The sequence below is a fragment of the Kwoniella shandongensis genome, chromosome 13, assembly GCF_008629635.2.
Source record: "Kwoniella shandongensis chromosome 13, complete sequence".
In the NCBI taxonomy this organism is placed as follows: Eukaryota; Fungi; Basidiomycota; class Tremellomycetes; order Tremellales; family Cryptococcaceae; genus Kwoniella; species Kwoniella shandongensis.
The window spans coordinates 1,050,888-1,078,193 of NC_089299.1; the positions used below are offsets into that span (position 1 = coordinate 1,050,888).

At 49.2% G+C, this 27,306-nt stretch overlaps 11 protein-coding genes across 11 annotated transcripts; 2 read left to right on the plus strand and 9 right to left on the minus strand.

The window, feature by feature from the left end:
• Positions 1 to 1,294: 1,294 nt before the first annotated feature.
• Positions 1,295 to 3,257, minus strand: CI109_107052 (uncharacterized protein; the record flags this gene model as incomplete). Its single annotated transcript, XM_032007581.1, has 7 exons — positions 1,295 to 1,755; positions 1,845 to 2,353; positions 2,489 to 2,581; positions 2,734 to 2,949; positions 3,018 to 3,038; positions 3,106 to 3,125; positions 3,192 to 3,257. 7 exons carry the CDS (start codon positions 3,255 to 3,257, stop codon positions 1,295 to 1,297), a joined length of 1,386 nt encoding a protein of 461 aa, XP_031858120.1.
• Positions 3,258 to 3,780: 523 nt separating this feature from the next.
• CI109_107053 (uncharacterized protein) lies at positions 3,781 to 6,611 on the minus strand (the record flags this gene model as incomplete). Its single annotated transcript, XM_032007582.2, has 11 exons — positions 3,781 to 4,035; positions 4,132 to 4,346; positions 4,420 to 4,589; positions 4,651 to 4,860; positions 4,924 to 5,011; positions 5,073 to 5,275; positions 5,339 to 5,422; positions 5,487 to 5,595; positions 5,791 to 6,380; positions 6,438 to 6,454; positions 6,510 to 6,611. The coding sequence occupies 11 exons, from the start codon at positions 6,609 to 6,611 to the stop codon at positions 3,781 to 3,783; spliced, it is 2,043 nt and encodes a 680-aa protein (XP_031858121.2).
• Positions 6,612 to 6,988: 377 nt separating this feature from the next.
• On the plus strand, positions 6,989 to 8,598 carry CI109_107054 (uncharacterized protein; the record flags this gene model as incomplete). Its single annotated transcript, XM_032007583.2, has 5 exons — positions 6,989 to 7,005; positions 7,062 to 7,285; positions 7,347 to 7,557; positions 7,609 to 8,041; positions 8,104 to 8,598. The coding sequence occupies 5 exons, from the start codon at positions 6,989 to 6,991 to the stop codon at positions 8,596 to 8,598; spliced, it is 1,380 nt and encodes a 459-aa protein (XP_031858122.2).
• A 434-nt stretch (positions 8,599 to 9,032) lies between these two features.
• CI109_107055 (uncharacterized protein) lies at positions 9,033 to 11,180 on the minus strand (the record flags this gene model as incomplete). The annotated part of the gene is made up of 12 exons (XM_065967954.1): positions 9,033 to 9,063; positions 9,132 to 9,317; positions 9,376 to 9,486; positions 9,540 to 9,609; positions 9,674 to 9,746; positions 9,799 to 9,882; positions 9,949 to 10,395; positions 10,455 to 10,512; positions 10,567 to 10,627; positions 10,684 to 10,756; positions 10,809 to 10,866; positions 10,945 to 11,180. 12 exons carry the CDS (start codon positions 11,178 to 11,180, stop codon positions 9,033 to 9,035), a joined length of 1,488 nt encoding a protein of 495 aa, XP_065824026.1.
• A 916-nt stretch (positions 11,181 to 12,096) lies between these two features.
• CI109_107056 (uncharacterized protein) lies at positions 12,097 to 12,905 on the minus strand (the record flags this gene model as incomplete). Its single annotated transcript, XM_032007585.2, has 2 exons — positions 12,097 to 12,701; positions 12,854 to 12,905. The coding sequence occupies 2 exons, from the start codon at positions 12,903 to 12,905 to the stop codon at positions 12,097 to 12,099; spliced, it is 657 nt and encodes a 218-aa protein (XP_031858124.2).
• Positions 12,906 to 13,196: 291 nt separating this feature from the next.
• Positions 13,197 to 14,821, minus strand: CI109_107057 (uncharacterized protein; the record flags this gene model as incomplete). Its single annotated transcript, XM_032007586.1, has 7 exons — positions 13,197 to 13,496; positions 13,589 to 13,751; positions 13,829 to 13,908; positions 14,010 to 14,225; positions 14,382 to 14,518; positions 14,592 to 14,671; positions 14,784 to 14,821. The coding sequence occupies 7 exons, from the start codon at positions 14,819 to 14,821 to the stop codon at positions 13,197 to 13,199; spliced, it is 1,014 nt and encodes a 337-aa protein (XP_031858125.1).
• Positions 14,822 to 15,350: 529 nt separating this feature from the next.
• On the minus strand, positions 15,351 to 17,755 carry CI109_107058 (uncharacterized protein; the record flags this gene model as incomplete). The annotated part of the gene is made up of 13 exons (XM_032007587.1): positions 15,351 to 15,597; positions 15,676 to 15,738; positions 15,792 to 15,841; positions 15,910 to 15,971; positions 16,046 to 16,230; positions 16,336 to 16,610; positions 16,700 to 16,797; positions 16,874 to 17,033; positions 17,083 to 17,173; positions 17,231 to 17,277; positions 17,339 to 17,397; positions 17,475 to 17,488; positions 17,562 to 17,755. 13 exons carry the CDS (start codon positions 17,753 to 17,755, stop codon positions 15,351 to 15,353), a joined length of 1,545 nt encoding a protein of 514 aa, XP_031858126.1.
• A 1,050-nt stretch (positions 17,756 to 18,805) lies between these two features.
• CI109_107059 (uncharacterized protein) lies at positions 18,806 to 20,418 on the minus strand (the record flags this gene model as incomplete). The annotated part of the gene is made up of 6 exons (XM_032007588.1): positions 18,806 to 18,988; positions 19,151 to 19,259; positions 19,409 to 19,647; positions 19,836 to 19,979; positions 20,101 to 20,165; positions 20,292 to 20,418. 6 exons carry the CDS (start codon positions 20,416 to 20,418, stop codon positions 18,806 to 18,808), a joined length of 867 nt encoding a protein of 288 aa, XP_031858127.1.
• A 273-nt stretch (positions 20,419 to 20,691) lies between these two features.
• On the minus strand, positions 20,692 to 22,192 carry CI109_107060 (uncharacterized protein; the record flags this gene model as incomplete). Its single annotated transcript, XM_032007589.1, has 5 exons — positions 20,692 to 20,804; positions 20,866 to 21,195; positions 21,286 to 21,679; positions 21,745 to 21,891; positions 21,992 to 22,192. The coding sequence occupies 5 exons, from the start codon at positions 22,190 to 22,192 to the stop codon at positions 20,692 to 20,694; spliced, it is 1,185 nt and encodes a 394-aa protein (XP_031858128.1).
• Positions 22,193 to 22,756: 564 nt separating this feature from the next.
• CI109_107061 (agmatinase) lies at positions 22,757 to 24,835 on the plus strand (the record flags this gene model as incomplete). The annotated part of the gene is made up of 11 exons (XM_032007590.1): positions 22,757 to 23,003; positions 23,064 to 23,122; positions 23,226 to 23,415; positions 23,541 to 23,721; positions 23,799 to 23,913; positions 23,976 to 24,034; positions 24,142 to 24,316; positions 24,399 to 24,423; positions 24,500 to 24,602; positions 24,682 to 24,715; positions 24,785 to 24,835. 11 exons carry the CDS (start codon positions 22,757 to 22,759, stop codon positions 24,833 to 24,835), a joined length of 1,239 nt encoding a protein of 412 aa, XP_031858129.1.
• Positions 24,836 to 25,045: 210 nt separating this feature from the next.
• On the minus strand, positions 25,046 to 26,921 carry CI109_107062 (uncharacterized protein; the record flags this gene model as incomplete). Its single annotated transcript, XM_032007591.1, has 6 exons — positions 25,046 to 25,493; positions 25,617 to 25,827; positions 25,914 to 26,008; positions 26,158 to 26,351; positions 26,467 to 26,600; positions 26,726 to 26,921. 6 exons carry the CDS (start codon positions 26,919 to 26,921, stop codon positions 25,046 to 25,048), a joined length of 1,278 nt encoding a protein of 425 aa, XP_031858130.1.
• Positions 26,922 to 27,306: the final 385 nt, after the last annotated feature.

Sequence of the window (27,306 nt, forward strand, 5' to 3'; positions counted from 1 at the left end):
ACCAACTAGCTGTTGTCAATGTTTAACTAGAACCAGAAGTGGGGAAAAGGGGTATCTCTTTATCTCTCTCTCTTTCTCATCCGCTCGTTCTTATACCACTCGGTCCGTCTAGTTCTGGATCTGGATCTGGCTGGCTCTGGCACAATAAGCGCCGACCCGCCGCTATTCCCACGACTCCGATGCATTTCCATCTTGCGTTTCGGCTTATCTTGTGACCTTTTTGGGTCTGACACGTCGGTAATCAGAACGGTGACCAGATAGGGTGCAAGCATTAAGGTGCAAGCAAGCAAGACCAATCGTACTACGAGGAGTGAGTAGTAGTAAGTACTACTCCGCACATGCATTCGCTCGATGTCGTAAGGTAGGTTGAGTGGCATCAAAGTTGTACAGTATATACAGGCACAGAAAAGGAGTTTAGAGTGCAATCATCTTGACCCAGGATGACGATGTGGCTCGAGGGGGAACAGCGTGGGGGGATGCTCTTATCATGTGACCTTATCACAATACATTTTAAGCGAGACTGTAAATTACCGAAATACAGGAAAAAGTCACCGTTGTCTCCTCACGGCCAAATCGGTATCTATCTGTTGTGTCTGTAAGAAGTGGGAGGAGGAGGTGGGGGAGGCAGGGAGGAGGAGGAGGAGGGAGGCTAAATGTATGATCTTGGCAACGGGAAAGAAAGGGTAAGAAAGAGATAGATGAGATAACGACATCCCCTTTTTGGCCGTTGACTACGTAACACAAGTACGTTGGATTTCACAATCGACCATCGTTAGCGCTTCCAAAACCCAAATGGGATCTCACATACAGCCTCAAGCATGTACACCGGAGACCGGTCCACACGTACCGTATTCCCACATTCCCAAATAGTAGGTCCACTCCGCACCGGTGAAGCTATAGTATAAGCTTATGGCATTTGTGCGGAATCGGGCGAGTTGTGTCTACCCCGATATCCGAATTACTTTCAGGCCGATGCTTGGCGTCCTCAGATGGGCTGAATATATGTATGTTACGTCGTCAGCCGGGGAGCGATTCATTCCTACAGTAGATCATGATAGATGATCACATGTGATGATCGACGAGCTGCGGGGGGTACATACCGATAAGACGGAGTGGACTGCTATAAGGTTTATGAACTGTAGTTGCATCCCTCCTCAGTATAGACTTCTGTTTCGTCCTCAAGTCTTGCATGTCTCGCGACTGGATGCTGAAACGGTAACATCAAACAAATGCGGTGCACGATGCTTTACTAGGACGAACACGAATACCGAGCAGTATTCATTTCAATGCTAATCTAGTCCTCTGCGTCGAGGACCATATCGCTATGATCCGATTTGGCCAAAGACCTCGATCTAGTCCTTCCTCTCAATACTGGGCTTTCCGACCTCATCCTCGGACTTCCTACACTTCTACTCCTGCTCTTGGACCTTCTTATCGGACTCTTACTCCTACCCTTCTGTCTTTCTTCCCGCCTGAATTGAATTCCGGTCTGTCCTCTACCTGCCGCTCCTTGTCCTCTATCATGTTGCCATCTGTCCATATCTTTGTCCAACCTATCACGGTCGGATCGTGGTCGAGCGGCTGCGGATGCTGACGTGGGTGCACCTCGTTCCCATCGATCTCCATTCCGACCTGAGGGTGGACCTCCTCGTCCTCCTCGTGGTCGGACGTCTGGACCTCGAGAATCAAAGTTGCGTGGGAGAGATGATCGAGATGATACGGATTCCGGATCAAGGTATCGCATAGCTCCGCGACCTGGAGGAACACGAAAATCTTCAGCTCGATTCTGTTGACTAACGTGCTACAGGAGAGCCCCGTCCAGTCTAGCCCGCGCAGTTACTCACCTTTGTAGACAACTCCTCCAGCTGCTTGTATTCTCAATCGTTCCGCCTCCAACTCCTTCTTCATCTCTGCAAGTTTCTCCAATCGTGCAATCTCCAACCGTTCCTTCTCCTCTCTTTCCAACCTCGCATCAAGCTCTTCCTCCGTCTCTTCTCTCGGTTTCTTCGAATCCCCCTTATCCCTCTTTTTATCCTTTTTATCCTTCTTCTTATCCTTCTTTCTCCTTCTCCTCTCCCTCTCTCGCGAATCATCAGATCCATCCTCCTCCTCCTCGGAATCACTATGTCTCTTAGATTTGCTTCGTCTCTTAATCGGTGACGGAGAACGAGAACGAGAGATTGAGGAAGAGACGGAGGGTGATCGTGCTTTCTTAGCAGGCGGGGCCTTTCGTAGTTCTAGTTCACCACAGTGGGCGATGACGACAGGTGAGAAGGGACGATCTTTCTCGTCGGTGGGGAGTTGGCCAATTGTCTCGATGTGTTCTAAGCCAAAGATGACGCGGCCGAATACGCTGCAAGTGAGTGGAGGATGTCAGCGTGGTCATACGAAAAAACAAACATGAACGGGGACAAGAACAGAGAGGCCTGCGCATGGAAGCTAGAAGGGGATATAGACAATGTTGGAAGTGACAAACGAATCCACGTACACATGCTTTCCTGTTAGGTGCTGCGCAGGCGCCAGGGTGATGAACCATTGACTACCATTCGTATCCGGTCCTCTGTTCGCCATGACCAGTAATCTACACCAAGAGAGTATCAGCACAAGCTCTTGAGCATATCTCATTCTCCGTTACCCTGCAGTATCACGAGCTGCCCCTGGGCCCTCTTTTTCCGTTCTTCTATGTGCGACATCATGGCCGTACGCATCCTGCTAGAAAGAACGTAGACTCACCCCTTCTTATCCACTTGTGTCCCCTCTCCTTCCAACCTCTCATCCTTGAACGTCCCTCCATATATACTCTCCCCTCCTGCACCTGTCCGTTTCGTAAAATCTCCACCTTGAATCATAAATCCTTCAATGATACGGTGTACGATAGACGATTTGTAATGCAGCGGTACGTTGGATGTTGGCGAAATGCCTTTTTCGCCAGTACATAGGGCTCGGAAGCTGTTGCGAAGGGGTCACACGTTAGTCAAGTTTTGTAGACTATTCGAAAAATGTAAAGAACGACTCACTTTTCAGCAGTTTTGGGAACACTGTACACGCGCACGAAAAGTTCAGCTTGGTCCTTGGACGTGTAGAGATGGACAAGAGAGGACATACACATCGTTGTACAGCTCAAACTGAGGAGTCATCCGAACAAGTCATCAGTGTTGATGTTTTGGCATGTGGACAGAAGGACGACTCACAACAACTCTTCCAAGCGGTTTATCAGCGACTGTGAAATCGAAAAAGACTCTTGGGTTGGGCGCCATCGTGAAGTAATCCACGTTTCGGATCCTAAAGAGGATGTTGATGCAATACGAAGATAAGCGTGAGTAGTAACAAACACGAAAATAGATAGGTTGTATCAATAAAAAGAGACGAGATGAGGATGGATGGATGATTCTGGTTCCTGACGACTTTTCGCGTTTTGTGGCATCAACGTCCGACCGCCCGATCAAATCACGGGCGGAAGGAAGCAACGACGATCATAATCGAGTCTCAATTTCAACTTGATCAAAGCATTGCTGGGTACAAGCATCTACGGCTATTAACGATGCAGAAAGGTAAGAGTCCAGTGGTTAGGTCCGTAAGGCGACATTAAGTCATACTTCACATCGGTATTACAACGGTTCCCAGGCCTGGCCTTACTGAGCTCCGACCACCATTATTCTGTCAAAACCTGATTGCATCTCTCAAGACTCCTCTACGCAATTACAGATCACGTATGAATGTATCCCAGCTGTTATAAATTCATGAGTTTCTTCACATGACTTTAGGAGCCCGAATAGTTACTCACTCAATATCCCACGATTCTGGGGCCATATCCGGAAATAGTGGCATTGCAAGCGGATCACCCCATGTCATCCCTCCCAGAGATGCAGCGTCCATTCCCGTAGGTGACGATGCGTCAACCGGTCTGAATTCAGCAGCCATTTTGGAGGTTTGGATTGATTCCAATAAAGCCATACGCGATTGAACGGCTTTGCTTTGTAGATCTCGGACGATATCTTCGATATTCTCAACATCTAGAGGCGGATCGTCGATCACCTGCGATGTTTCGTCAATAACATAAGCATCTCTTTTTGCTTCCCGGTTGGGAACTACACAGCCGTGTTTGCTTGATAGGAGGAAAAGGTGACCTACCTTGATCATCTCCGCTGCGAGACAGTATCCTTTCGCCGCGAGCGTGATATGAAACTTCTCCCCAACCTGCAGAACTTGTCCGAACACCTCCTTGGATGTCATCAGATCTTCTCTTACTTCCGATCGAGAATCTGGATCAAGCAGAGCATGAAGGAAAAGAGCTAGCAAGGAGGACATGTGATGGATGTAAGGGTACGAGGCGTTTCGTACAATAACTATTGTATAGCACGTCACATTAGTATCAGGAAACACAGCTTCGTTTTCGAGTTCAGTCACATCACTACTCACTTCGACTGAGCTTGGAACGACTCATCCCCGCGTTGAGCTGTTGGCGATGAGAACGGACAATCTGACGTGCCGCCGACAGCATTATCGTTTGAGATTGTGCATAGTTCGGATCTCGATAACTCCGAAGGAGGAAAGGTCGATGTAGACGAAGGAATCTTTGCAGATACGAGCTGAATACAGGACCTGTGGTGAGAATGCGCCTTGGATTCTACAACACGAGCGATCACTTACGTATTCATGAGATAGAACAGATCAGACTCGATAGGATTCAGGTCGTATGCCGTACCGAGCGACAGGAAGTTTTGATACGGTTCCCTCAAAGCTTGACTTTGTTCCATCAATGTCTCATATGACAGGTCTTCGGTGTGTCGTAACAGCCGCCCGGTGATACGCATGAACCTGCCGCAAACGTTCATGTGATATTCCCAGACAAATGGAGTCCTAATGAGCAAGAATTATAGAGTGAGCTGTTGAGGAGAGCCAAAAAGCTGAACCATCACTGACTTTTCCCAAGCATCTCTGGGTCGGACGGGCGTTTCAGACAACAGTGCTTCATCGGTATAATTATCCGGTTCGCGAGTGGTGACATAATCTAAAGATAGGATGACATCAGCAGTCATCACTCTCAACATCTGAAAGTCATTACTACGCACGCTCCGGAAAGACGAAATACACGTCTTCTGACGCCAATGCGCCCGCACAGATAGACAATGTATCGAGGAAATACACCGCATGAAACGTTCTTGAAGCCATCTGAAAGCTGTAAATTGGTCGACAGGCGGGTAGAGCTGGATCTTGAAGCCTGGTCACGTCATATGCCGAATTGATTTTGTGCAGCTGAAGTCCCTTACATAGACTGACCCGTCATCGTCTCAGCATGGTTTACCTCCGCGTAAGCTTTTTCGTCATTCGAACTCACCCCACGGCGACATCAAAGTACATGCACCTCGTCCAATCGGTGTGGGGTCCATACTGAACGCTACTGTAATAAGGACCTTGGCAACTGAAAAGGAAGGCGAGAGTTGTCAGATACATAGTCTAATCGAGTTACTTGGAGCTCAACTCACTTAACCTCCACCAAGGCCACGATCACGACAGCTTGCAGTGTTCGGAATTGCGGGCGTAGCAACCATTGTGCGCAATTCAGAGCAGTCTCCAAAGCTTCGAACAAGCTGTCTGACAGATCTCGTGAAAGTTCATGTGTGAGACCGACATTTAGACGACTTGGGCATGCGGTCGACTCGTCGTACAGTGTATAGCTTGTCACCCTGGAACAGCATCGAGTGGTGAGCACATGATTCCATCAAGTCAAAGGAGACAAACAGACCTACCACAAGACTCTTCTCAGTCAAGGAAGGGGCTAGTACTTACGAAGGACTTGAACTTGTGTGAAGTAAAAGTCGATGAGATAATCCAGCTGATCCTTCTTGGGCAAGGCATCGAACACTGACAGCAGATCTCTTTCCCATTTCGCCGTTCTTCCACTTGTCGCCTTCGACGTCGACACGATATTCGGCCAAAGTTCTACGTCGGTCGACGTAGTCACCCCATTCCGGTTGTCATTCACTGCCGATGAAGACAGGCTGGAGAGGAACCTCCCCGTGCCATGGGGTCCAGGAATTTCTACCACACGTTCGATCGCGGTAAACGCTCTTTCCTGTAGTGCCGCTCGTACATTGAGATCATCGGGACTGTCGACGGCGGTAGTTTGTCCGCTTGCAGGTGTGTCCACCTCTGAATGGGGGCCTGAGGTGACTGAGTGAGAGAGTAGTGCCCGTTCGAGCTTCTCCATCTTATGTTGAAGGGCGAGCAGCTCGTCGGATGGCGAGGAAGAGGAAGCGTTGAGACTCGATGATCGAGGGGGATCAATCCCTTCTTCGTATTGACATTCGCCACCTACGCCTCGTGTGACGCATGCAGAGCAAGGGTATATTTTGTCACATTTCGTCTTTCGTTTCTTGCTGGGAGTGTGCACTTGTCAGTGGGAGGTAAAACAATGTAGAGTCAGCATAACATACCATGCAAGACATGTCAACTGCGGTCGGATCAGCGGGAGTGATCTCTGACAACGATCGTGTGTGTTTGCTCACTTTGGCACGAGTCCGCTTGATCTTCTTTTTGGTTTCATATTCTTCCTCCACTTGTTCGCTTGCTTGTCTCTTACCGCCCGATGAACTCTCTACGTCTGACATGTTTCAAAGTGACTCGTAAGAGCGAAGAATCAGTCCAAGGACGTTGTGTGATCGGGACAGCAAGAGGATCCGGTCTCTCGGCCGCTGGTATATATGGACGAGAGGAAGTCAGTGCCGAGGGTGACGCAGAAGATGAGCAGTCAAGAGTATAGACCGGGATTGCAATATTATATGACTGTAAGGGAGAAGAAGAGATGAGACCGGGTGATAAAGATTGTGAAAGCAAAACGAGTGTTATCAGTTACCACATCGGGAAATTCTAAATATTCACCCGCGGGTGAGAGACCGGATGAAAGGGATCCACGGAGAGAGGTACAATGTTATGCTTCGACCTGGAATCAGGAGGATGATACTATAAAGTCAAGCATCGAAACACGATGATAGATGACAAGACGTGAATCTCATGCCAGCTTTCCCTTGCACACACACACACTCAAAACAATCACACAGCCGCGCCGCCCAGCAATACTCGATTAGCACGATGAGTACCTCCCTCTCGTCAACCCCGTCGACCCTCCAGGACGATACTGCCACAAACATGCCTACGAAGAATGTCGAACAACACCCAGCAGCCAACGACATCGAGAAGCAACCTATCGCTCCGCCTGCTCCGCCAACCTTCCCTGAGGGTAGTTTCTGGGGCTGGTCGACTCTATTCGGTTCTTGGTTAATCAGTGAGTACCAATATACTCCAGCAGTATTGCTTGACTTTGTGGCACTAACGCTTCTTCATAGTGTTTGTGACGTTCGGCTACGCAAATGCGTTTGGTGTCTTCCAATCATACTATGCGACTGGATATCCTAACCAGACTGCCTCTGATATCTCATGGGTCGGTTCGGTCCAAATTTTCCTTCAATTCAGCATGGGAGCTATCGTCGGTCCGCTATTCGACAAGGGATACTTCCGGTATCTGATGGTGATTGGGACGGTCATCTACGTCGTTTGGTAAGTGTGTTGATATCTTCTGTCGGGATCAAAGACTGACTCTGACTGTAGCTTCTTCATGGTTTCACTATGTAAAGAATTCTGGCAAACGGTACTCTGCCAAGCTATCGGTGTTGGAATCGGTATCGGATTTCTCTTCCTCCCCGCCATCTCAATCATTCCTCACTATTTCCACCGTCGTCGTGCTCTCGCCATCGGTATCGCCGCCACGGGCTCGTCGACTGGCGGGATTTGTTTACCTATCATGCTCAACAACTTGATCGCGCAACACGGGTTCAAACTCGCTGTTCAATATACCGGTTATCTCTTATTAGGCTGTTTGGTAATAGCCAACTTGTGTATGAGAACTCGACTTCCTCCGAAACACAATGATGTTGCCAGACCATCACCGAGAGAGCTTTTCGCAAGTGTTCCTTATTCGTTCCTTGTAGCTGGTCTATTCCTCGTCTCGTGGGGTATTTACTTCCCTATCTACTATCTCCAGGTGAGTCGACTTGCGGCGTTGACCCGTGCTTTATCTGACGCTGCTTGCTTGTAAATCGACAGGTATTTGGCGAGGAGCACGGGATTTCGGAAAACATCACATTTTACACTCTCGCCATTCTTAGTGCCGCCTCAATCTTCGGTCGAACTTCACCCAACTTTTTGGCCGATTCTATCGGTTCTCTCAACTTGTTGACCTTTATGACTCTCTTCACCGGTGTGACGATCTTTGCCATATTCGGTGCCGGTTCTCCTGGCGGTCTGATCGTAGTCACTATTCTTTACGGTTTCTTCCAAGGTGCTTTCGTCTCGCTCTTCTCGCCGGCTTTGATCTCCTTCAGCAAGAGTATACATGAGATTGGACTTAGGATAGGGATGGGCATGTTGATCATGTCCTTTGCGGCGTTGACGGGTACGCCGATCACCGGCGCGCTCCTGGATCGATATGGGTTCTACGCTCCTACCATCTGGTCAGGCGTGATGACAGTTGCCGGCGGGGGGTGCTTTGGTGTTGCGGCGATGCTCGAGAGACGACGGAAGAGGAGTTGGAAGGTGTGAAAGGATAGTACGACCATGACCTGTCAATTATAGATATAGGCATAGACGGACACAGTAACATAGCTTTGCAGACAGAAAATCCCCACTTCAGTGACTTGATAGCAATTGCAGACCCTTCACCGTTATCTTCCCAGAAGATGCATTTCATGTGACGTTTCGACTACGTTATCCGATAGATTGGCCTGCTTGCGTTATTGATTGATGATTGATTGAATGCTAGATACAGTACATAAGCCTACAAGTCTTTTGACGTTGCACTTCGTCGTCTACCGTCTACTTTGGCAATAATGTACGACTTCTTGTCCAACCTTTTCCTTTTCCTCTTTGTATCCTTTGTACAAGCTGGCTTCTTATCCGATCCAATCCGATGACTTTTTCCGTCCATTCCTCGTCCAAAGCTTCCTCCTCTGTTCACTCTAATCTAGTCCTCCGCTTTACCCACTGTTATCAGCACAGCTGAACGAACTACATTCGTAACAAAAAAGACGTTAGTCTAGAACTATCACAGAGCGAGGACACTACGTCAAACTCACCCTGACAAGTTCCCGTTATGAAGGTTTGCGTTGATGGTGACGACAGATCCGTACGTTCCCGCAATCATCAAGAACCAACCGATGATGAAGAATGTGATGTTCATTGCCATCATCGCGATCCAACCCTTGGAACCTCGGTTGGGCGCCCTCCAGTTATCCCACATCCACATGTACGCTTCGGTTTGGCTTTGGACAGAATCGAAGATCAGTTCGGATACTCATGCTGGGATAACAGCTCACTCACATGCAGATGAGACAACCGAGAAGGGCACCGATGAGACTGAGCAAGTCGTTGAAGAAGGGAATAGCTTCGGCAATGATCCATCCGATCGCACAGGTGGCAATGACAGTACCGCTGAAATAAGTGTCAGGGCGGATTCACTGATTGAGGGAGTAAGTGATACTCACTACCAGATAGCGTAATGAGTAGGGGTGTTTTTCGACAAATGTCTTGAGTTTCGCAAGATACGAACGAAGACTGGAATTCTTTTGTCAGCGAGAGAACGTTGACTCTATATTAATCGAACATGGGGTACACTCACCATACTTTGCCGCGGTATGGGCATAGAGCACACCACCAACAACCAGACCGGGAAGGGCAAGACCGTAACAGACCTATAGCGAATCAGCTATTATTCACAGTGCACGCAGACATGGGACAACTCACCTTCTTCACCAAGACACCACCTGAACCAAGAGCGGGAGAAGCGATGTATTGACCTGCAAAGTGGTACACAACGGATCCAACAACCTAACAGACAGTCCGTCAGCAACATGTCGGAACGAGATTATGCAAGGAGGAAAGGGCATGACTCACAAGGTAGACCACTGTGATAAGACCTTGACCGACGATGACACTCTTAGGGTACTCCGCAGGGTTCTTCATCTCTCCGACAATGTTGAAGAAGTTTGGTGTTCCGGCATAAGCGAAGACGACGATCGAGACAGCGTTGATCGCTTCGACGAAACTTGGGCTTGCAAAGGCTCTGGTGACGATGACGAACTCTTCTCCCACGGGGGCGAGACTCGGTCTGTCGGTCACACCGACTGAAACCATGAGAGTGATGACGGCCGACATGATACTGACGAGACCGACCCAACCCAACCATGAAATTCGGGCGAGTGTCTGGATCGAGGCGAAAAGAGCGACGATGACGGCGCCGATCAAAGCCCAGACAACAGTACATGTAGCGTGTTCGGTGATGGTGTTGAAAGCGACCGAGATGGAGAGGAAACTTGCTCCAGCAATCGCGACGACTTCAAGCTAAGACGAACGTTGATTAGCCTGCGAACTGGAGACACCCCCGTTGTTCTAACACTCACCCAATACGCGAATCCAATAACCTCACGACCGACAGGACCAAAGATGATGTACCCGACACTGTGTTCGAGTCAGCAATTGGCACTATTAACGTGATTCAGATCTTGAGCTCACTCGGCAATGGTGTACACCTCTGGGTGGGCGAGTTTGAAAGTACCGACGACCAAATCAGACCCTGGATATGCGAGGTCAGTTTACGACTCGACGCGCTGCGCAAAGCCCATGACTCACAAGTAATGATGAGACCGATAGCCAAGATGACGAGGATACCGGGCACGAAACCGAGGGTGTTGAGCACGGAGGGCTGAGTGAGTTGTCAGCACAGCAATCATTATAGAACATGGGAAATGACTCACCAGACCCAATACACCAAGACCAATCTGTGTCTTCAACTCCAAGACAGCTGCTCTGATCCTACAGACAGTGGAAAGATTTGTATTAGTTACTAGCTCTTCTCGCACGTATACTGGCGGTACGCAAGAGTCAACTCACCATCCCAAATTTCTGTAGTTGGGACCACCTTCTTCGATGGTACCCCACACTGCGTCGACGACGGTCCCATTCGCACCATCCGGCTTTATTCTGGATTCATTATCGCTCTCTCCATCGACCGGTCTAGCAAGTTCGGCAGTGCCGAGATCGTCTTGCATCTTCTTACGGTCACCAAGAGCTAGATTTTCTGCTCTTGTCTGTGTTGAGGAGTCTGCATTGTGAGCCGCGTATGACATGTCTTGAGTGTGGGTGGGCGAGCGAGCGAGCGAGAAATGTAGGTCAACGAAACGAGAAGCGAGAATTGGACACAAGAGGTAATGTAGACAACCGAACAACGATTGATTCCAATTGACTTATATCAGAGGACTCCTACGTCTCTCCGACTTTACTTGATTCTTTTTTTCGAGGCCCCTCTTTCTTACCCAGATGTCATACCCTGTTTGAAACCTGACTAATGGAGGAGCGAACCCGCGGTCAGTTGATCCAAAAGCACCAAGCATTACAGTATAATCGTAGGCAATGCCGAAGCCAAGCTTGCACCAAGGAGAAGAAGACGTAGGCATAGACTGAATATGAACCTCGCTTAACGTGTTTCGGACCGACAAGTAACACCAAACCCTTAAGGACAGGATGACCTCAGCAAGCTTTCACTTTTTCAAGTCTACTCTTCTGTGGGAACCACTGCATGCGCCCGGGATGATGCGTTCGGTTCGATGAAGTCTCTGTCAACGATACACTAGGGACAATCAATTCGTAGATAAGAACAATTGAAAATGCGAGATGAGATGGAGGAAAGATCTACCAAAATTTTTGAACCTGAACCGGCTGTAGCCTTCTTCAGGGTTTTAGCTCGAAATCAATTTTCCGTCATCGCCATCATCATCTGCAGCATCATCATCAGCATCATCATCATTATGATCCTGCCACACGTTGTTGCCCGGCGGCCTATGTACAGAGCGTACCACAGTATTATGCATGAGTGGTGGCGACGACGTTGGGCGGCATCAATTACGATACATATGGGATGCTTTTACGAACAGTCGCCTATTCAATGCCGAGTGTAACGGGATACTGTACCGACTGATGATCATCACAATTGCCCTTTCCCTGAATGATATACGTCCGAGTTCTTCTTCTTGCCCCAAGAGACGCTTACGGCTCATACACTCTCACTCCGAACAGTCTGCCCACGAACCAACTATGCAATCCGACGATGATCGGACCACCTCTATAGAATGGCAAGACATCTCCTTTTCCTGGCATCCGACTCTGTCTTCTCTTGACGATACTATCGGTCCAATTTCCGTTTTGAAATCTTTTCACATCGTCCACGTCCACTCGTCCCGTCTTAACGTCGGCTGCCATAGCCCAAAAACTGAGAATATGACCTTGGTCCACCGCCCAATCGAACCATCCTCTTGGTACTTCGGATTGATAGAGGCTGAAGATATCGGTCATCGAATAGGAAGATTGGATTAATCTCGCAGAGGAAAGTTGCGTTCGTCCTTCTTTCTCAGAGATCGATTTGATAGGTAATGGTCTAAGATAGTATGGGAAAGGCGAATGGATGAGTGGTAGCGCCAGAGCGAGAGAGACCGCGATAGGGAGATTGAGTCCGAGTTCGAGTGAACCTCGCACAGCAGAGATGATCGTGAGCTTCGGTGAAGGGGAGTTTGGTGATTGTGCAAAGTGAAGGAGATGGCGCTGGTAAGGCGTGTATGTGGTCGTCATGTTTGTCTGCTTCGAGCTCGGTTTGGCTGTGTGATTATGGAGTGAGAAATAGCAAATCTGTACTCAACGCATGATCCGCAAGACGAAAGACGGTCGATCGAGATTATCTTTTATCAGTGATAAGTTCGAGCGAGATCTGGTGATGATGACGACATCGGTGACGACAAGGGTTAGTTACCATGGTCGGGTGTCGAATTCACGTTTCTTCCCTTGGACCGATCTCTAATCATATTGGACAGCGGTTATGCATGATCATATGTCCCATACACCCATATTGATATCAGTATCACACCACAACATGAGATCGAGCACCGCGACAGTGATCACATCAATGGTTGAAAATATCGTCCCCTGTCTGAGGAGTGCGACTCTCATAGCTTGGGGATGGGGTAAGAGCTGACGATTGATTGACGGTTCTCATTCGACCTGTTTATCTGATAGAAAGGACATGCTTACATATCCCATGTAGATTCTATCGTACCTCCGCATAATTCTCACAACTTCGTCCGCTATACCAACTGTCACACCGACTTGACAGGCCAAGTGAGCAAAGATGACCAACTTCTCTTCCTCCCTCCCTCTCCATCTCCTTCTTCAACTTCCCTTCCGCTTCTGTCCCCCATCTCTACAGACTGATCTACGCTTGTCCGTGGAAAGGGTGAACTGTCCATTCGAAGATACGTCGGTGGCCAGAAGACTGCCCATATGATCCCTGCCAAGAAGAGTGGTAAGGTGTCAAGAAGGTACATGTATATTTCATGGTTGAGGAGTAAGCCGCTGGTCCCCTGGGCGTACTCGACGACTCGGTAGATGCACCGGATCTGCAATCAGTAGTAGGGAGAGTATCAGCAGTCGACCCTCAACGATCTGACGCGGTACAGCCAGCTTCAGCAAAGCAATTCGCGATACTCACGGTCATACCAATCCCATTCACTATCAGAGCGATGTACAACACTCTCCAATCGTTGAACATACCGATCCTCTGTTCTGGACAAGATTGACCAACGTCGCCTAAATCAAAACTGGTCGCGTCGATAAGGGACGATCTGTTCGTCCATTTGTTGGTTCGCTTGCGACTACGACATCATCACTTCGCCTCAGCCAATTTTCGAATCACACATCCTTCACTTTCAGCCAGATCGCTTCAACTCACACTCGCATACCGAAGACTAGAGTAACGAAAAGGAAGAAGAAGAACGATATAGACTGCGCTATCAACCCCACCAACGTAATCTGCAAACACAACACAAACATCAATACTGAACCATTCCGTCCTGTAAAATACCCAATCTGACTCGACAGTACTCGTACTGGCAATGATGGGGTCCACTCACATAATTCCCGATCTGTGGTAAAGGCGACTTCGTCCCGCTGGTCAAACCACTCCCACCACCTTGCAAGTTGAACGTTATGAAATCGCTCCAGAGGAAATATTTCGCAAGTTTGCGAGAAGGGATTCGCATTTGGCGTTCTTCATCGATGTATGATGCGATTCGGGGAAGGATGAGATATGCGTTGGCGAGGAACGCGCAAGGCGAGAGGACGATGAGCTGCGGCGGAAAAGGGATTCAGATGAGCGTGAATACGCAATGGGGTACGAGAAGAATCGGATGGAGAGCTCAGCCGGTTATGCGCCACGATGGGACTGCGATATTGTACAGTACAGGTGCCACCTGTTGCTTACCGCTCGACCGATGAACACTCACCAAGTCCATGGCAATGTACAGACCTATCGATCCCGGAGCATTCGTGATCGGTATCCTGAGTCCAAACCCGATCGCCATTGTCGTCGTCCCGATACACAGCGTGAGCATGTACTTGTGACGGCCATGGTAGAAAAAACCTATCAGAGCGAGACGATGTCAGCTCCGCCATTGCCATTTAGTACAGGGAGTTATGAAGATCAAATCACTCACGGGACCAGTACGCTATCGTGAGGGCTGTCCAACACGCCAGACTAATAATAGATAGGGTTATCTTTGGGACGAATCCCATACTAACAAGTGGGATTGGAGACTCATCAGCGAGCGCTCTTTCGCCTCGTTCGATCGTGGTACAAGTACATGTCCAATGGAATCGCTCTGCACGCTGATAATATCGACACTCACATGATAAGCTGTCCATCTGGTAGAATGACATAACCCATCTTTGACGGTGAGTTTCTCCAGAGGAAAGAATTCAAGGTTGAATTGTGGATTGCAGAATGGAATACGAAGAGGTAGTCGGACTTAAAGATATTACGGTTTTAACGATATCAAAACAACACTCGAAATGGGCTTAAAGTACACACCGTCGTCGTCTCGGTCTCGGCACTCTACCTCAACACACTGCATGCACAGCAATCGAACATCATAGGTGCGTCACTCCAAGCTCGCTGTGGACCGAGGTCTAATTAGAATTGAACGGATTCTCCGAATTGGACACTCCGAGACCAGCCCATCGGAAATTCCGACATCAATTTTCAGATGTAAGATTATACTCCACCGATAGCATGTTTCAATCGAAAGGAAGATGCATGTCGATTATCGATAACACTTCCATGGCTTTGAGTAGACAACGCATATACTTGCTTCTTTTTTTTAAGATGGATGATATACTGAGCTACCTAACAAACGGGCAACGCTGGACTCATGTCAAAATATCGGCTACTGTGGCAATACAGTAAATACCATTGATCAAAGCTGATACCTCCAGACCGTCACATTCCCCTCTGCGACCCTCTGACTCCCACTCAGCGCCTCGTTGGTAAGAGCGGCCACTTGCATCCTACCATTCTCGTCGATATAGCTACCTTGGTCCATCTTCTTATTGAGTCGGACAAGATGGAGTCGCAGCGATAGGGCCATCGTCACGGCAAAAGCGATGGCGACGCACATTACCGCCCAGGTCTGATAATATCTTGGCGCCCATTTGGTGGGGAAGCTATCATAGGATTATTCACGTCAGGGCCATCTGCCGCAGGATCTGAGGGATACGGGAGTGGGTAGACGCTATACTCACATGAACGATCCTGCCACTGTGGCGAGATTACCCAAACTATTCACAAAGGCAATCGCGACGGCACTGTGAATACCATTAGAGGGTAATCACGGTTCGACACCATCACCGGCACTTACCGCTTGGCGGGAGGTCTGGGGATGATCGCGGACAGCCAAGGGTAGTTGAGCTGAGTTTACCGTAGCGTAAGCATGGATATCGAAGTAGCATACAGTACAGTACTCGATGTCGACTTACCAGATACCCTGCATTGACAGTACACATGAGGAACATGGAGACGTATCTTGGACCGGGTTTGGCTAATGGTAGGCCACACAAGTTCGGTAAGCACTTGTCTTAACTTATCCAACGAGTGTTGAACCGGTTAACTCACTCGTCGTCGCGGCGATGATGAACCCGATCAGGGCGATAAAGTACGGTCCGATGAGATGTTCGAATCTCCTCCCTCGTTTGTCCGAGTAATACGCATTGACATATGCTACGATTCCAGCGAATACCCAAGGTGGACAGGTGAGAAGGAGCGAATCTGTTGAGCCGTAGCCGAGTGTGGCGACGATTCTGATGTGATAGCAGGCTCGTCAGCATTGAGTACATCGCGTGGGTTGGACACAGTATAACAATCAAATTGAGGGTTAGGAAGGAAATGCGAACTCGTCCACTCACGTTGGGAAGAATTGTTGAAAGCTCTGAGCGATCAGTTGCCCAAATACCGAGAGCAGGACCAACCAGCACTTGATATCCGTCACGACCAACTTCAGCGTCGTCAACAACGACATATCGGAATCTTCATCCGCTTCCCCAGTCTCCAGTGCCAATCTCTTTTGCGCTAACGCTCTATCGGAAAAGGAGAGCCATCGGTCGTTATGTGGGAAATCAGGGATGATGAAGACCATGCAGAGGGCCAAGAAGATGGTCATTGCTCCGTCGATCCAGAACAGCTATAATTGTGCACAAGCACAAAAGGAAGGTCAGTCGTCAGTCGATGTCAAGGACCGAATTTCGAACGCAAGTAAAGGAGGATACTAACCCATCGCCATCCTGGATGACCTCGAAGACCATCTGTGCCAGCCAAAATACCAGCCGAGATCAGACCGTTCAAAGCGTTGGAGATGAAATTCGCCATCCCTGCACAAGAGAGACACACTCAACGTTGATAGTGTACAAGAACAACGGATACAGCGAGAAGTGAACAGTCACTTACAGAGCATCGTCACTCGCTTGGCCAGCTCTTTACGAGTGTACCATTTTGAAAGAACGAAGATTGCCCCGGGGAAAAGGGGGCTTTCTACCCAACCGAGGACGAGACGACAGACAAAGGCGCCAGCGAAGCTTGTACAGATCCCAGTGCAAGCGGAGACGATCTGGTGGGTCCATCAGTATGAGATGCTTGCGTTTGAAGAGGGGACTGACACCCCAGCAGACCATCCAGAAGGGAAGGTATAACGATGGTCGTCCACAATAGTTGAGTAGGAGATTACTAGGCACTTGCGCGAAGATGTACCTATATTCAACTTTTCAGCATAGATCGATTTGGGTCGGAGGGGCTTATCGTACATACCCTACATAGAGGATACTGATCACAGCGGAGTATTCGGAATCTGTCATCTATTCACAATGCCATGATCAGTCACCGTCTGGCAAAGCGTACTCTCTCCTCTCAGCTCACCTTCAAGTCCTTTTGGAAACCCTTCAACCTTGCAGCTGGCATATTCGACCTATCGAGCTCTAGTGACCATTGTCAGAACGATGTTTTCGTTGTACTACCTCAAACAATGGTACCGTTCACTGAGCAGATGACTAACGGTTCATGATATACCTGTTCGAAAACAATACAACGTCAGCTTTCATCACGATTGACCACGAGTACTGTGATGTCAAGCTGCACGCACATAAGTACGATACCTAACATCCTCAGATCGATCCTCCTGACAAGGTGTTTCACCCTTGCCTTCTCCTCGGCTGTAAGGACGACGATACCACCATCGCCAGGCTTGGTCGGTACATCTTCGAGGTGGAATACCTCGTCATTGGGCTTGATATCGGGTTCCGAGATGGGGATCGCCTTTCTGTCCAACTCAGTCATATTGCATGTGTATACGTGTGAGATTCGCAAGACAGCAGGTACTCAGGTTGGGTTCACAAGTCAAAGCTCGATGAAAGCATGAGTACGATTCGACATAAGCGAGTCTCAGTACAAGCTATTTCATACTGTATCCATCTATGGTAACGTATTTTGCTGTCCTGCCGACCTACTGCGCTATCCCCGTCAGTGCGATAAATCTACGATCCGTCTTGATTCGTCTGGTGGGTCGGTACGTTGATATCCAATCGACTTTACCTGCTTATACCGCACCTTCCCCCGCGGGGCGGATGGATAAAGTGGATGTCTCAGTGACTACAATAGCATGAGGACGACGGTCTGGTATTGGTTCGGTGTCCAAGTTTAGCTCTCATGTACAAGATCAGATGACGATTGCATGATGAAAAACTCTTGTCGGGCCGATGTATTGGCACAATATATGCTTATAACGTTCAATTAGCGGGGTCCGCAGCACAGTACGTTAGACGACTATCTGTCTCTTTTTTCTCTCGCTCTCTTCGATTTGGCCCGTTCTATTTTGAGCGATCGTTTGTGGACGGTCTAACGTCATGTGATGAGATGATGTAAGTTGGTTATCTATGGTCGAGGGAAGAACGTAAACACCAGGTGGATTCAAGGAACCTATCCCTGGTCGCCAGGTGGGATCGCATCCACCTCGCGTTTCTGCTCGGTCAGTGAGTACGAGTTCAGTCTCGCCATGACGAGGAGCCTGGGGTACACCCCCCAGCTCAAACTACCAGTCTGTCGGTAACTGTCGTCCAGCTGATCAGACAACCTCTCTCAAATCTTCGCCGAGAGACACCCTGCCACAGTGAATCGGCACGGCAGATCGTGGCAACGTCGTCGTTGATGCATGCATGACGACGTAGGCGTCGGCCTAGCCAGTAGATGTCGGGTGGATGTTACAGCACTTCGACTTCCGCAACAACATAATCATAGTGATCAAGATGCCTAAGAGCTGTACGGCGAGCGAATGGTCATACACTTCCTCCACTCAGTCTCACGCTACAACCCGGCATGTGCATTCGGTCGCTACCGAACTAACACCTCTCCCCCTGCTAACACCTTTCTCCTGACCTCCAGACCTTTCCCTCCAGCTGCTAGTAATCTCTCAGTCGCTAGCTCGTCTAACGCGTTGAGCTGTTTTGATGTCGTCCTAGACTCGTCGGGGACTGATGTTTCACTATTCGGAGATTCCAAGAGACGTCGTACGGCCTATAAAATAGGGATGTGGATTAACACTTCAGCATGGATTGGACTAACAGCGGCTAGAAGGTGGAGGGACAGGGGATGGGGCATGCGGAAAGACCAATCGAGGCATGAGGAGACAGAAAGATACAGCTGAGAAGGAGGCGATTTGCAATCACGCCAACGTACCAGCTTGATACCCCACCACGATCTTGTTCTCTTCGTGTTCGGATTCACACCTTCTCCACCTTCCATCTCTGCTGCCCGAAGGAAGTGCTTCAGGGCGAGTTGGTAGTCTCTACATTGCGGAGAGGGATCAGATCAGCAAGACTTCGTCTCTAGCCTTCGTCAGATCTTGTCGCTCTCTTCTTTCCTCTTCCTGGTGATCAGGACAGCCACAAAGCGTCGAGATAAAATCGAGAACCGAGGCATGGAAGTCTCACTCACCCAGCTGTATAAGCGACCTCTCCAGATCTCCTTAGAACCCCCTCGTCCCAACCATTTATCAAAGCCAAGTGACCCAACGCTCCCAGACTTTGGGTGTACATCCCTTGTTCCGCATACAGATCAGCGAGTAGGGACCATCCTGAGGGGTCGGAGTAGAATGTGTCGAGGTAAGAGAGGAGCTTGGGGATCGTTTCGGATGGGGAAGGAAGGAGGAGAGCAATGAGACGTTGGTAGGCGGACTATTGAGTCGTATATGTCAACGACGAGGAGAGTGTCGATACAGTTCACGAGTAGATGGTGGCATCGAAAGTACAGGGACGGTCGACAATGGGAATGTACAGAATTCACAGAGCCAGACCATCAGCATCTTGAGCAGCTTACACCACAACTGCTAGAGCCGCGTTGAGCTCGAACGAATTCTACGCACCACGTTGGTCTCGTCGTCCTCTAACAGATCCTCATAGATCGCTTTCGCACCATTCTCGTCTCCTTTCCCTTCTAGCAGCAAGCCGTCGAGGATCCTGACTCGTGGTGATTTAGGGAACTTCCGATGTAATATCGCGATTTGTTCCTGTATTGCAGAACAAACCCTTTGGTCAGCAAGCCGGTCTTCCTTGTTTGTATGTGTAGCACAGACGTAGGAGCCGGGTGACTGTGCAACAGGGCGTGCGAAGGATGTAGAAAGCACTCACGTTGGCTAGTTTGATTTGACCCAAGTCTAGAGCTGCTATGGCAAGCTGTTCTCGCACCGACCATTCTGTTCCCAGATGACAGTTGTCAGCACAAGGCCAAATGAGGACGACAGCCATTCCCGGATGGGATGGAAGGAGGCACAGCAGGATTACATCACAATGAAGTGAGACGACATTACACGGTTACACACCTTGTTCACCCAAAACACTCCCTTTCAGCACCCTCGTCGCGATTTCCACAACTTGGTCGGAATGTCGTGCGCCCAGAGTTCTCCACTGCGCCAGAATCTCGAGATCGGATGATGATGATGAAGACATGGCAAGTTTGTTCGAGATGAGATCGGTGATGAAGAGTGATGAATGGGTTCGAAGTTGAAAGAGGAGATAACGGACCGTCGTTGTTGGTGAATAGTGACCGTGCCTCCACCGCACGTGCTGGCTGTATGATTGCTGAGGTCAAGTGGAAGAAGACATAGAACTCAGTCACCATGCATATGAAACAGTAATGATGCGCTTCAACAAGATGAACTATAGTGTATGAGAGGCTATGCAATGCAATGTACGTCAATGTGATGTGTCCGCAACTGTCTGCTAATCCTGATCCGACATGAGTTCTGCCAATTCTCTTTCCTCTTCCTCTGTCATCCCCACATCCTCCTTCTCTTCCGCTGGCTCGTAATCCAGGACCGGCGGGTTCAGTATGTCTAACAGCCAACATGGGAAGATTAGCACTCGCACTTTCTCTTCCATTGTCATAAGACTCACCTTGCACTGTCCACCTTCTCAACGTTTGATCCAAACCCCCAGTCACCACCCCCCAACTCCTCTTCCCATCCTCTCCTTCCCTGAGCCAGACTCTCATCACCGTGACCTCGCCACAATGGCCCCTGATGGTGCCCACCAACTTTGGCTTAGTAGCGTTCTCCATATCCCATATTCTGATATCTTCATCTTCTGATCCGGTGAGTGTATAGGTTCGGGGTATTGGGAAATCTTCAGGTAAGGGGAGGACCGATTTGGCATATGATGGGTGAGGTATGGTGGATGAAGAGGCTGTGTCGAAGGGGTGATAGATCGCAGTCTTGTCCATTGACACTGCAAGCGAACACGAAGATCGCAACGTTAGCCAGAGCAGTGCGGAACGAAACAAGCCTAGAATTCAGTGCGACAAACTGCCCAACTCACCACTCCATAATCCTTCCTCACCAACGGAAAGCTGAGCCACACTCGTCTCATGTCCTTTCACATCCTCCAAGAATACCAGCTTTCCCTCTCTCAATTGCCACTTCTTGATGATACCTAACGAATCTCCTGTCCAGACGCCCAATGCGCCTGTTGGTCTACCATTCCCGTCCACCTCAACTTTATACGTCGCACATTCCACAGGACGTGTATGATCTTTGAGCGTCTGCACAGATCTCGGAGCGGTTGTAGTTGGTGTAGAAAGGGAAGACAGATCCCACAGGCGACATGTCCTGTCAGAGGATGTGGAGAGGAGAAGGGGAGGGGAGGTAGGTAGGACAGTGAGGGATTTGACAAAGTCTGTATGGCCTTCAAGGGTATGTAAGAGCTCGCCAGACTATCAGATATGGTCTGTCAGTCTACATCATAGCTACTGATAGGGTAAGACACTCCCTGACGTACCTCTGCATCCCATATACGGATCGTCTTGTCCCAAGAACCTGTGAAAAGAGCGATCCACCGAGATCCATCTTCGCGCTTGAGGTCGTACAGAGCGACAGTCGTCACGGGCCCTTCATGTCCCTTGTACAATTTCAAGGTCTTTCCAGTCTGTCTAAAATGATCAGCTTCTGAACGTTCTACCCTCTTAGACATTGAAAGTATTAAGTCAAGCATGGTCATTGAAGTTAGTCATCATGGCTCAACTCACCCTCAAATCAATCCTCCTAGCTTGCCAACCCGACTCGCCCGTCCACCCTTCCTGATCCCGCACGACCAGGTCTAGGACTTTGGAAGTGACGATGATTGGATCTCCAACTTTCTCAGCTGCTTTCAACTTCTTTTCCCTCTCTGCGGCATGTTTGATTTGTTGAGTGGTCTGGAAAAGATGACCCGGGTCGGCAGATTGCATTTTTGGATTGATCGCAATCGCTGTTTACTGAGCACAGCCGCTTTCTTGCGTTGTTTGAATGATGACCGTTGAGGACTCGAATGACCTTCTATCTGGAGAAGACACTAGCGACCAAAGAGCGAGGTAGCTATTTCAATCGTTGAACGGTGGTTTGTAATGATCCAACTTTTGCGACGCGACGCGATTCCCGCTCGGGCATCGCTCGTACTCCATCGTCTTCATCGATCTTCTCTTTGTCTCTACCTATAACACGTTTTTGCTATGCATATGCATCAAGAATCTCACCTGCTGTTGATCTATTGCGCAGACTGCATCTTGAGCTCAAGTTGCGCTCATCATGCATTTAGAGATTGACCATACAGCACTATCACAACCGCTCTAGCCGCATTTGATCTCTTCGCTCGGTCTTCTCCGAGATAACGGTAATCAGCCTGTCCATGTGGATCCAGTGGAAGATACATTGCGAAACAGATTCACAGACAGTTAATGACAGATCTTTGCCTGGTCTGAGGATCTCAATTGTAGGATTGTCATCACCCCTGGGTCGTACTGATGCGCAACAAGATGCTCTCCATTCTCTCGGTCACACTGTTAGCTTTACTTCCAACCGTCGTGCTTTCCACCCCTTCACTTCCACAAGCGCAAGTCCAACAACCCTTCCGACACACCTACGCTGAATACTTATCAGGGAGCGACGAACCTCGACACCCCCCGGCGGGCTATAGAGGTCGACCTGCAAAAGTAGCGTATGGGTTTGAGGACCCATTAAGGGCTGCAAGCTATGCCTCGGACGAAGGGAGATCATCACCTTGTGGGTTGTGTCGCACAACTTGACAACCTAGTGCAGTGACTAAGCAGATGTGACGTACAGTCCCGCCTTGGGCTTCGGAGAATGCTTATTGGGGACTGAAGACTTTTGCTCATGCACAAGTGAGTGTTGACTCCGCCACCGCTGTTCCTCACCGTTCCTATATTACTTCCCGGCGCTCTCATCTGCGAGTGTCCGCTGAAGCGGAAATCGGGGATCTTACAGCCCGTACGATGTATGACAGCGGATAATACGACCCTCTTCGACATAGCAATCCTCGGCGCACCCTTCGATACTGCCACTTCGTGGAGACCTGGTGCTCGTTTCGGTCCTGGTGGAATCCGGAATGGTGCACAAAGGATAGGTGGGGGTAATAGATTGATGGGGAATAACGCTTTCGCAGAGTACAAGATTGGTGAGTGGGCTGCTCGCATCCTCCTCACTCAGAGCCAAAGTCTGCAACGCCTCGTTGGCATGTTGTTTTTCACAATTTGGAGCGATACTTATAAGACGTTCTGTTGCGCTGACATACTTATTCAGTCGATTGTGGCGATTCCAGGATGACATTCTACTCTAACGATCTCGCTCTCGCCACGCTCGAAGCGGATTATCGTACTCTCCTCAACAGGACTGTACACACCTCGTTCCAAGATGATCAGACCAGTTTAGCTCTGGATGGGAAACATCATCCGAGGGTTGTAATGTTAGGTGGTGATCATACGTGAGTCGAGACTGTATCAAATCTTCCTCGGCGATGAGTTTGGAGAACTGATGTTCTCGTTCCGCTTCGTTCCATAGGATCGTCTTGCCCGCTTTACGGGCGCTGAAGGATGTGTATGGTCCAATCTCGGTGATTCACTTTGATAGTCATTGCGATAGCCGTCATCCAGATGGAGGTACTTTGACCCATGGAGTGAGTGTTGTGTTATGACTGTCAGTCAGTCCCTCGTCGCTGACAGTGTTGTATGTTGTTAGGACTACTTCTACTTTGCTTGGAAAGAGGGGTTGATGAGCGAAACCAATATCCATGCCGGGTGAGTGAGCCCTCTCCACCTCACCATATGCACCCTTTGACCCACCCTCAGGCTGCGCTCCGACGTCTAGTGTTACCGATTGATTGAACAGCCTCCTACCTACCCAGTATTCGAGCGAACTGCGATATCCCTTCCGACCTCGAGACGAACTTCACGACAGTCCTCGCTGACGAGATTGAAGATATCGGATGGAGAGGAGTGATTCAGCGCATCAAAGATAGAGTAGGCACGAATCCGGTTTATCTTACGATCGATATCGATACCCTAGATCCTGCTTTTGCTGTAAGTGTCTCGTCACCCAATACCCTATTCGTAACCTGTCACCTGATATGAACACCACTAATGTTAGGAGTGGGCTTTTTAGCCTGCAACGGGAACACCTGAAATCGGTATGTGATATCAAAGCAGAGTTGAATGTCGGACTAATGTAGTTGTGCTTAACATGTTGTTGCTCGGTGCGATCAGGCGGCTGGACAACTAGGGAGATGATCAAAATCCTTCACGGACTCAAAGACCTCAAGATCGTAGGCGCAGACGTCGTTGAAGTCGCTCCGGCGTACGATGATCAGTCAGTACAATTATGTCTTCGCAATACTGTCACACAAGCTTTGATTCATCGCTAATTTACTACTTGCGACCGTGTGCAGGGCGGAGATCACTCAAATTGCTGCCGCTGGAATGGTGAGCGTGGTGATTATCGCCTGGCATAGCCGAGAGATTGCTGACATACCACCCTTTTCCACGCCGCAGGTCTTCGAGTTGATCAGCATGATGGCACTGACTCCTGTCGTCAAGGATTGAGCGGGAAAGCATTCACATCACGGAAGATTGTAGACTAGAATGCACATCGGATTTTGTACGGTATCTGGTTGCTGAATGAATGTTAGTAAGACGGTCTCAGTGAGAGCCCTTCTTTTGCTATCGGTACTTGATATCCCAATGCATGTCCATCCTCTTTCTTTCCGTTCAATCTCACAGGTGTTCCGTGCTTTCGAACCATAATTACGACCTCTACCACCCTCTCCAGGGTACCCAAACATCGACAACTTCCTTCCTTCCATCTTCCACCACATAGAACCAAGGGAAATTTGCACAGACCAAACACGCATGTTGCGGTACAATCTCTACCAAATCTCCTATCTCCGGTCCACCCTCGCCATCGAGATTTTCGCTAAACTCAGTTTCGTCGCCTTGTGGCCTTTTCACTAAAGTACCATGTTCTTGACTGATCCGACCTAGATCCCAACCTCTCGCTTTGGGAGGTGAGACGACTCTCCCGAATCCTGGATATCGACCTGTGTCTTTTGACACGGCAAGCGCACCAGCATCGCACATCGCTTCGTCTCGATGGGGATATGTGGAGACTACCCGAGCGAGGACGGTAATGGCGAGATTGGAGGTAGTGATCAGAGATGTGGCGTGTTGTTGCAGATCGCACATGCAGTAACATCCGGCGTGGCTGAGCAGGGTAAGTTCGCGAATCAGCTCCTCGCCCTTGATTGAATATGGTCCCGATGCCAGACCGGCCGGGCAGAGATACACGGGAGGAGCTGTAGGAAACGGAAGGATAGTGCACACTCACAGTTCAAGCTCTCCCTCCAGACCTCCATGAGACTGCACAACCTCTCTCACAGCCGCATGAGCAGTAGGTGTCGCACCCACCGACAATACCCATTTACCCTCAGCGCCTAGACTTCGTGCAATTTTGGCGGCAGACTGAACACAGTCTATCTCGCCGGCGAAGTAAGAAGATCCTTTAGATAGGGAGTCGGAAGCATAGGACTGTCCGAAGTCTAGAAACAAGCCGTATAATAGTCAGCTTGAATTCAGAGATACCTTGTCTTCGAACAGTGGTATATTTAGAGTGAAAAATACTTACGTGAATAGAATCCATAAATCTCAACATGCTTGGAGGCGACGATTGCTCCGATGATATCCTTCATCTGTTGACTTGTAGGGGGCACGCCTGCTCGTCTGTTGACTATTAGATCAGCTAAATCCTACGTCATATCACCACCTTCCCCTTAACCGACTTTAAGCTTCCCCTCGCTGGGATAATGATGCATCCTCAACTCCTGCGACACTCGGCTCCCATGGTAGATATGAGATGAAGGGAGACTCACCTCCCACCTCCATCAACCTTGACGAACACCGACCACTTCTCTTTCCTCCCAACTCTATCATTGAACTTCCCTAGCTCTTCGATCTGTTTCGGATGATCGACCATCAACCTGATCGTGCCTTTTGAGCCGATCTTTTCTTGGGCAGAGTTGAGATCTTCCATCTTGTCTGCTGACACTGGCATGCTGTACAGGATCTAGACAGACGTGCAAGTCAGCTCAAGTGGGCCATGAACGGACGTCGGTGTGAGTTTCAGCTACAGCAAAGAGCCCACGTCGAAAGGGCTGGGCTGGGGTCGAAATCATACTCACATCGTCCACCAATCCCTCTTCGACCAAACCGCCCTCGATGATCTGCCATAGCTCCACCATCGTTGATGTGATGGTGGCTTTTGCCCCACCTGCAGCTTCTACCTGCATCCTCGTCCCCTCGATTGTCTTGTGGGCTATTGGAAGTATACAAAGGTCAGCGTTGTTGGTCTCGTTCACACTGTCTGCCCAGTGGTTACGCAGCGGGACGGACAGTATGAGTACTGTGATCTTCGAGCGAACTTGAGTAATTCCGACTCACTCTTCACGTGTACTCTGAAATTCATACCACGCTTCTTCGCCTCCCCCGTTACCTTCTCACAATTGTTTTTGAACTTTGTCCGATCGACAATCAATGCCGGTGTTCGGAGTGAGGAGATTGGTTGTCCAACAAATTGGTCCACCAGGGCCGATTTGGACGGGAGGGAATAGAGCGATAAGGGCGTGAATGTGGACATGATGAATTCGGTGTTGCTTCTATGTATGTATGGGTGTGTTTGATTGATCTGATCGGAATCTTACGCTGCGTGAATGAGATGAAGAGAGTTTGAAGATTGAAATGGATATGTGAGATGCATCTTGTTATCTATCTTTGCTTGTCGGTCAATTCGTATCTCCTCCACCCGAAGTGAACAACCGACCCGGACCAAAGTGGGGGAGAGTGGGGAAGAAGGGCAAGTGAGCACGATGCATGTTGGAATCATGCATAAGGCTCTGCTGTCAACCAAGTCGAAGTCGAGATGGCGGGGTGCACGACCTCAAACATCAACGAGTATCGATACTGCACCTCACGTTGGAAAGCGATACATGCTGTGAACCGTCGAATAGCAAGCTCATCTTTTC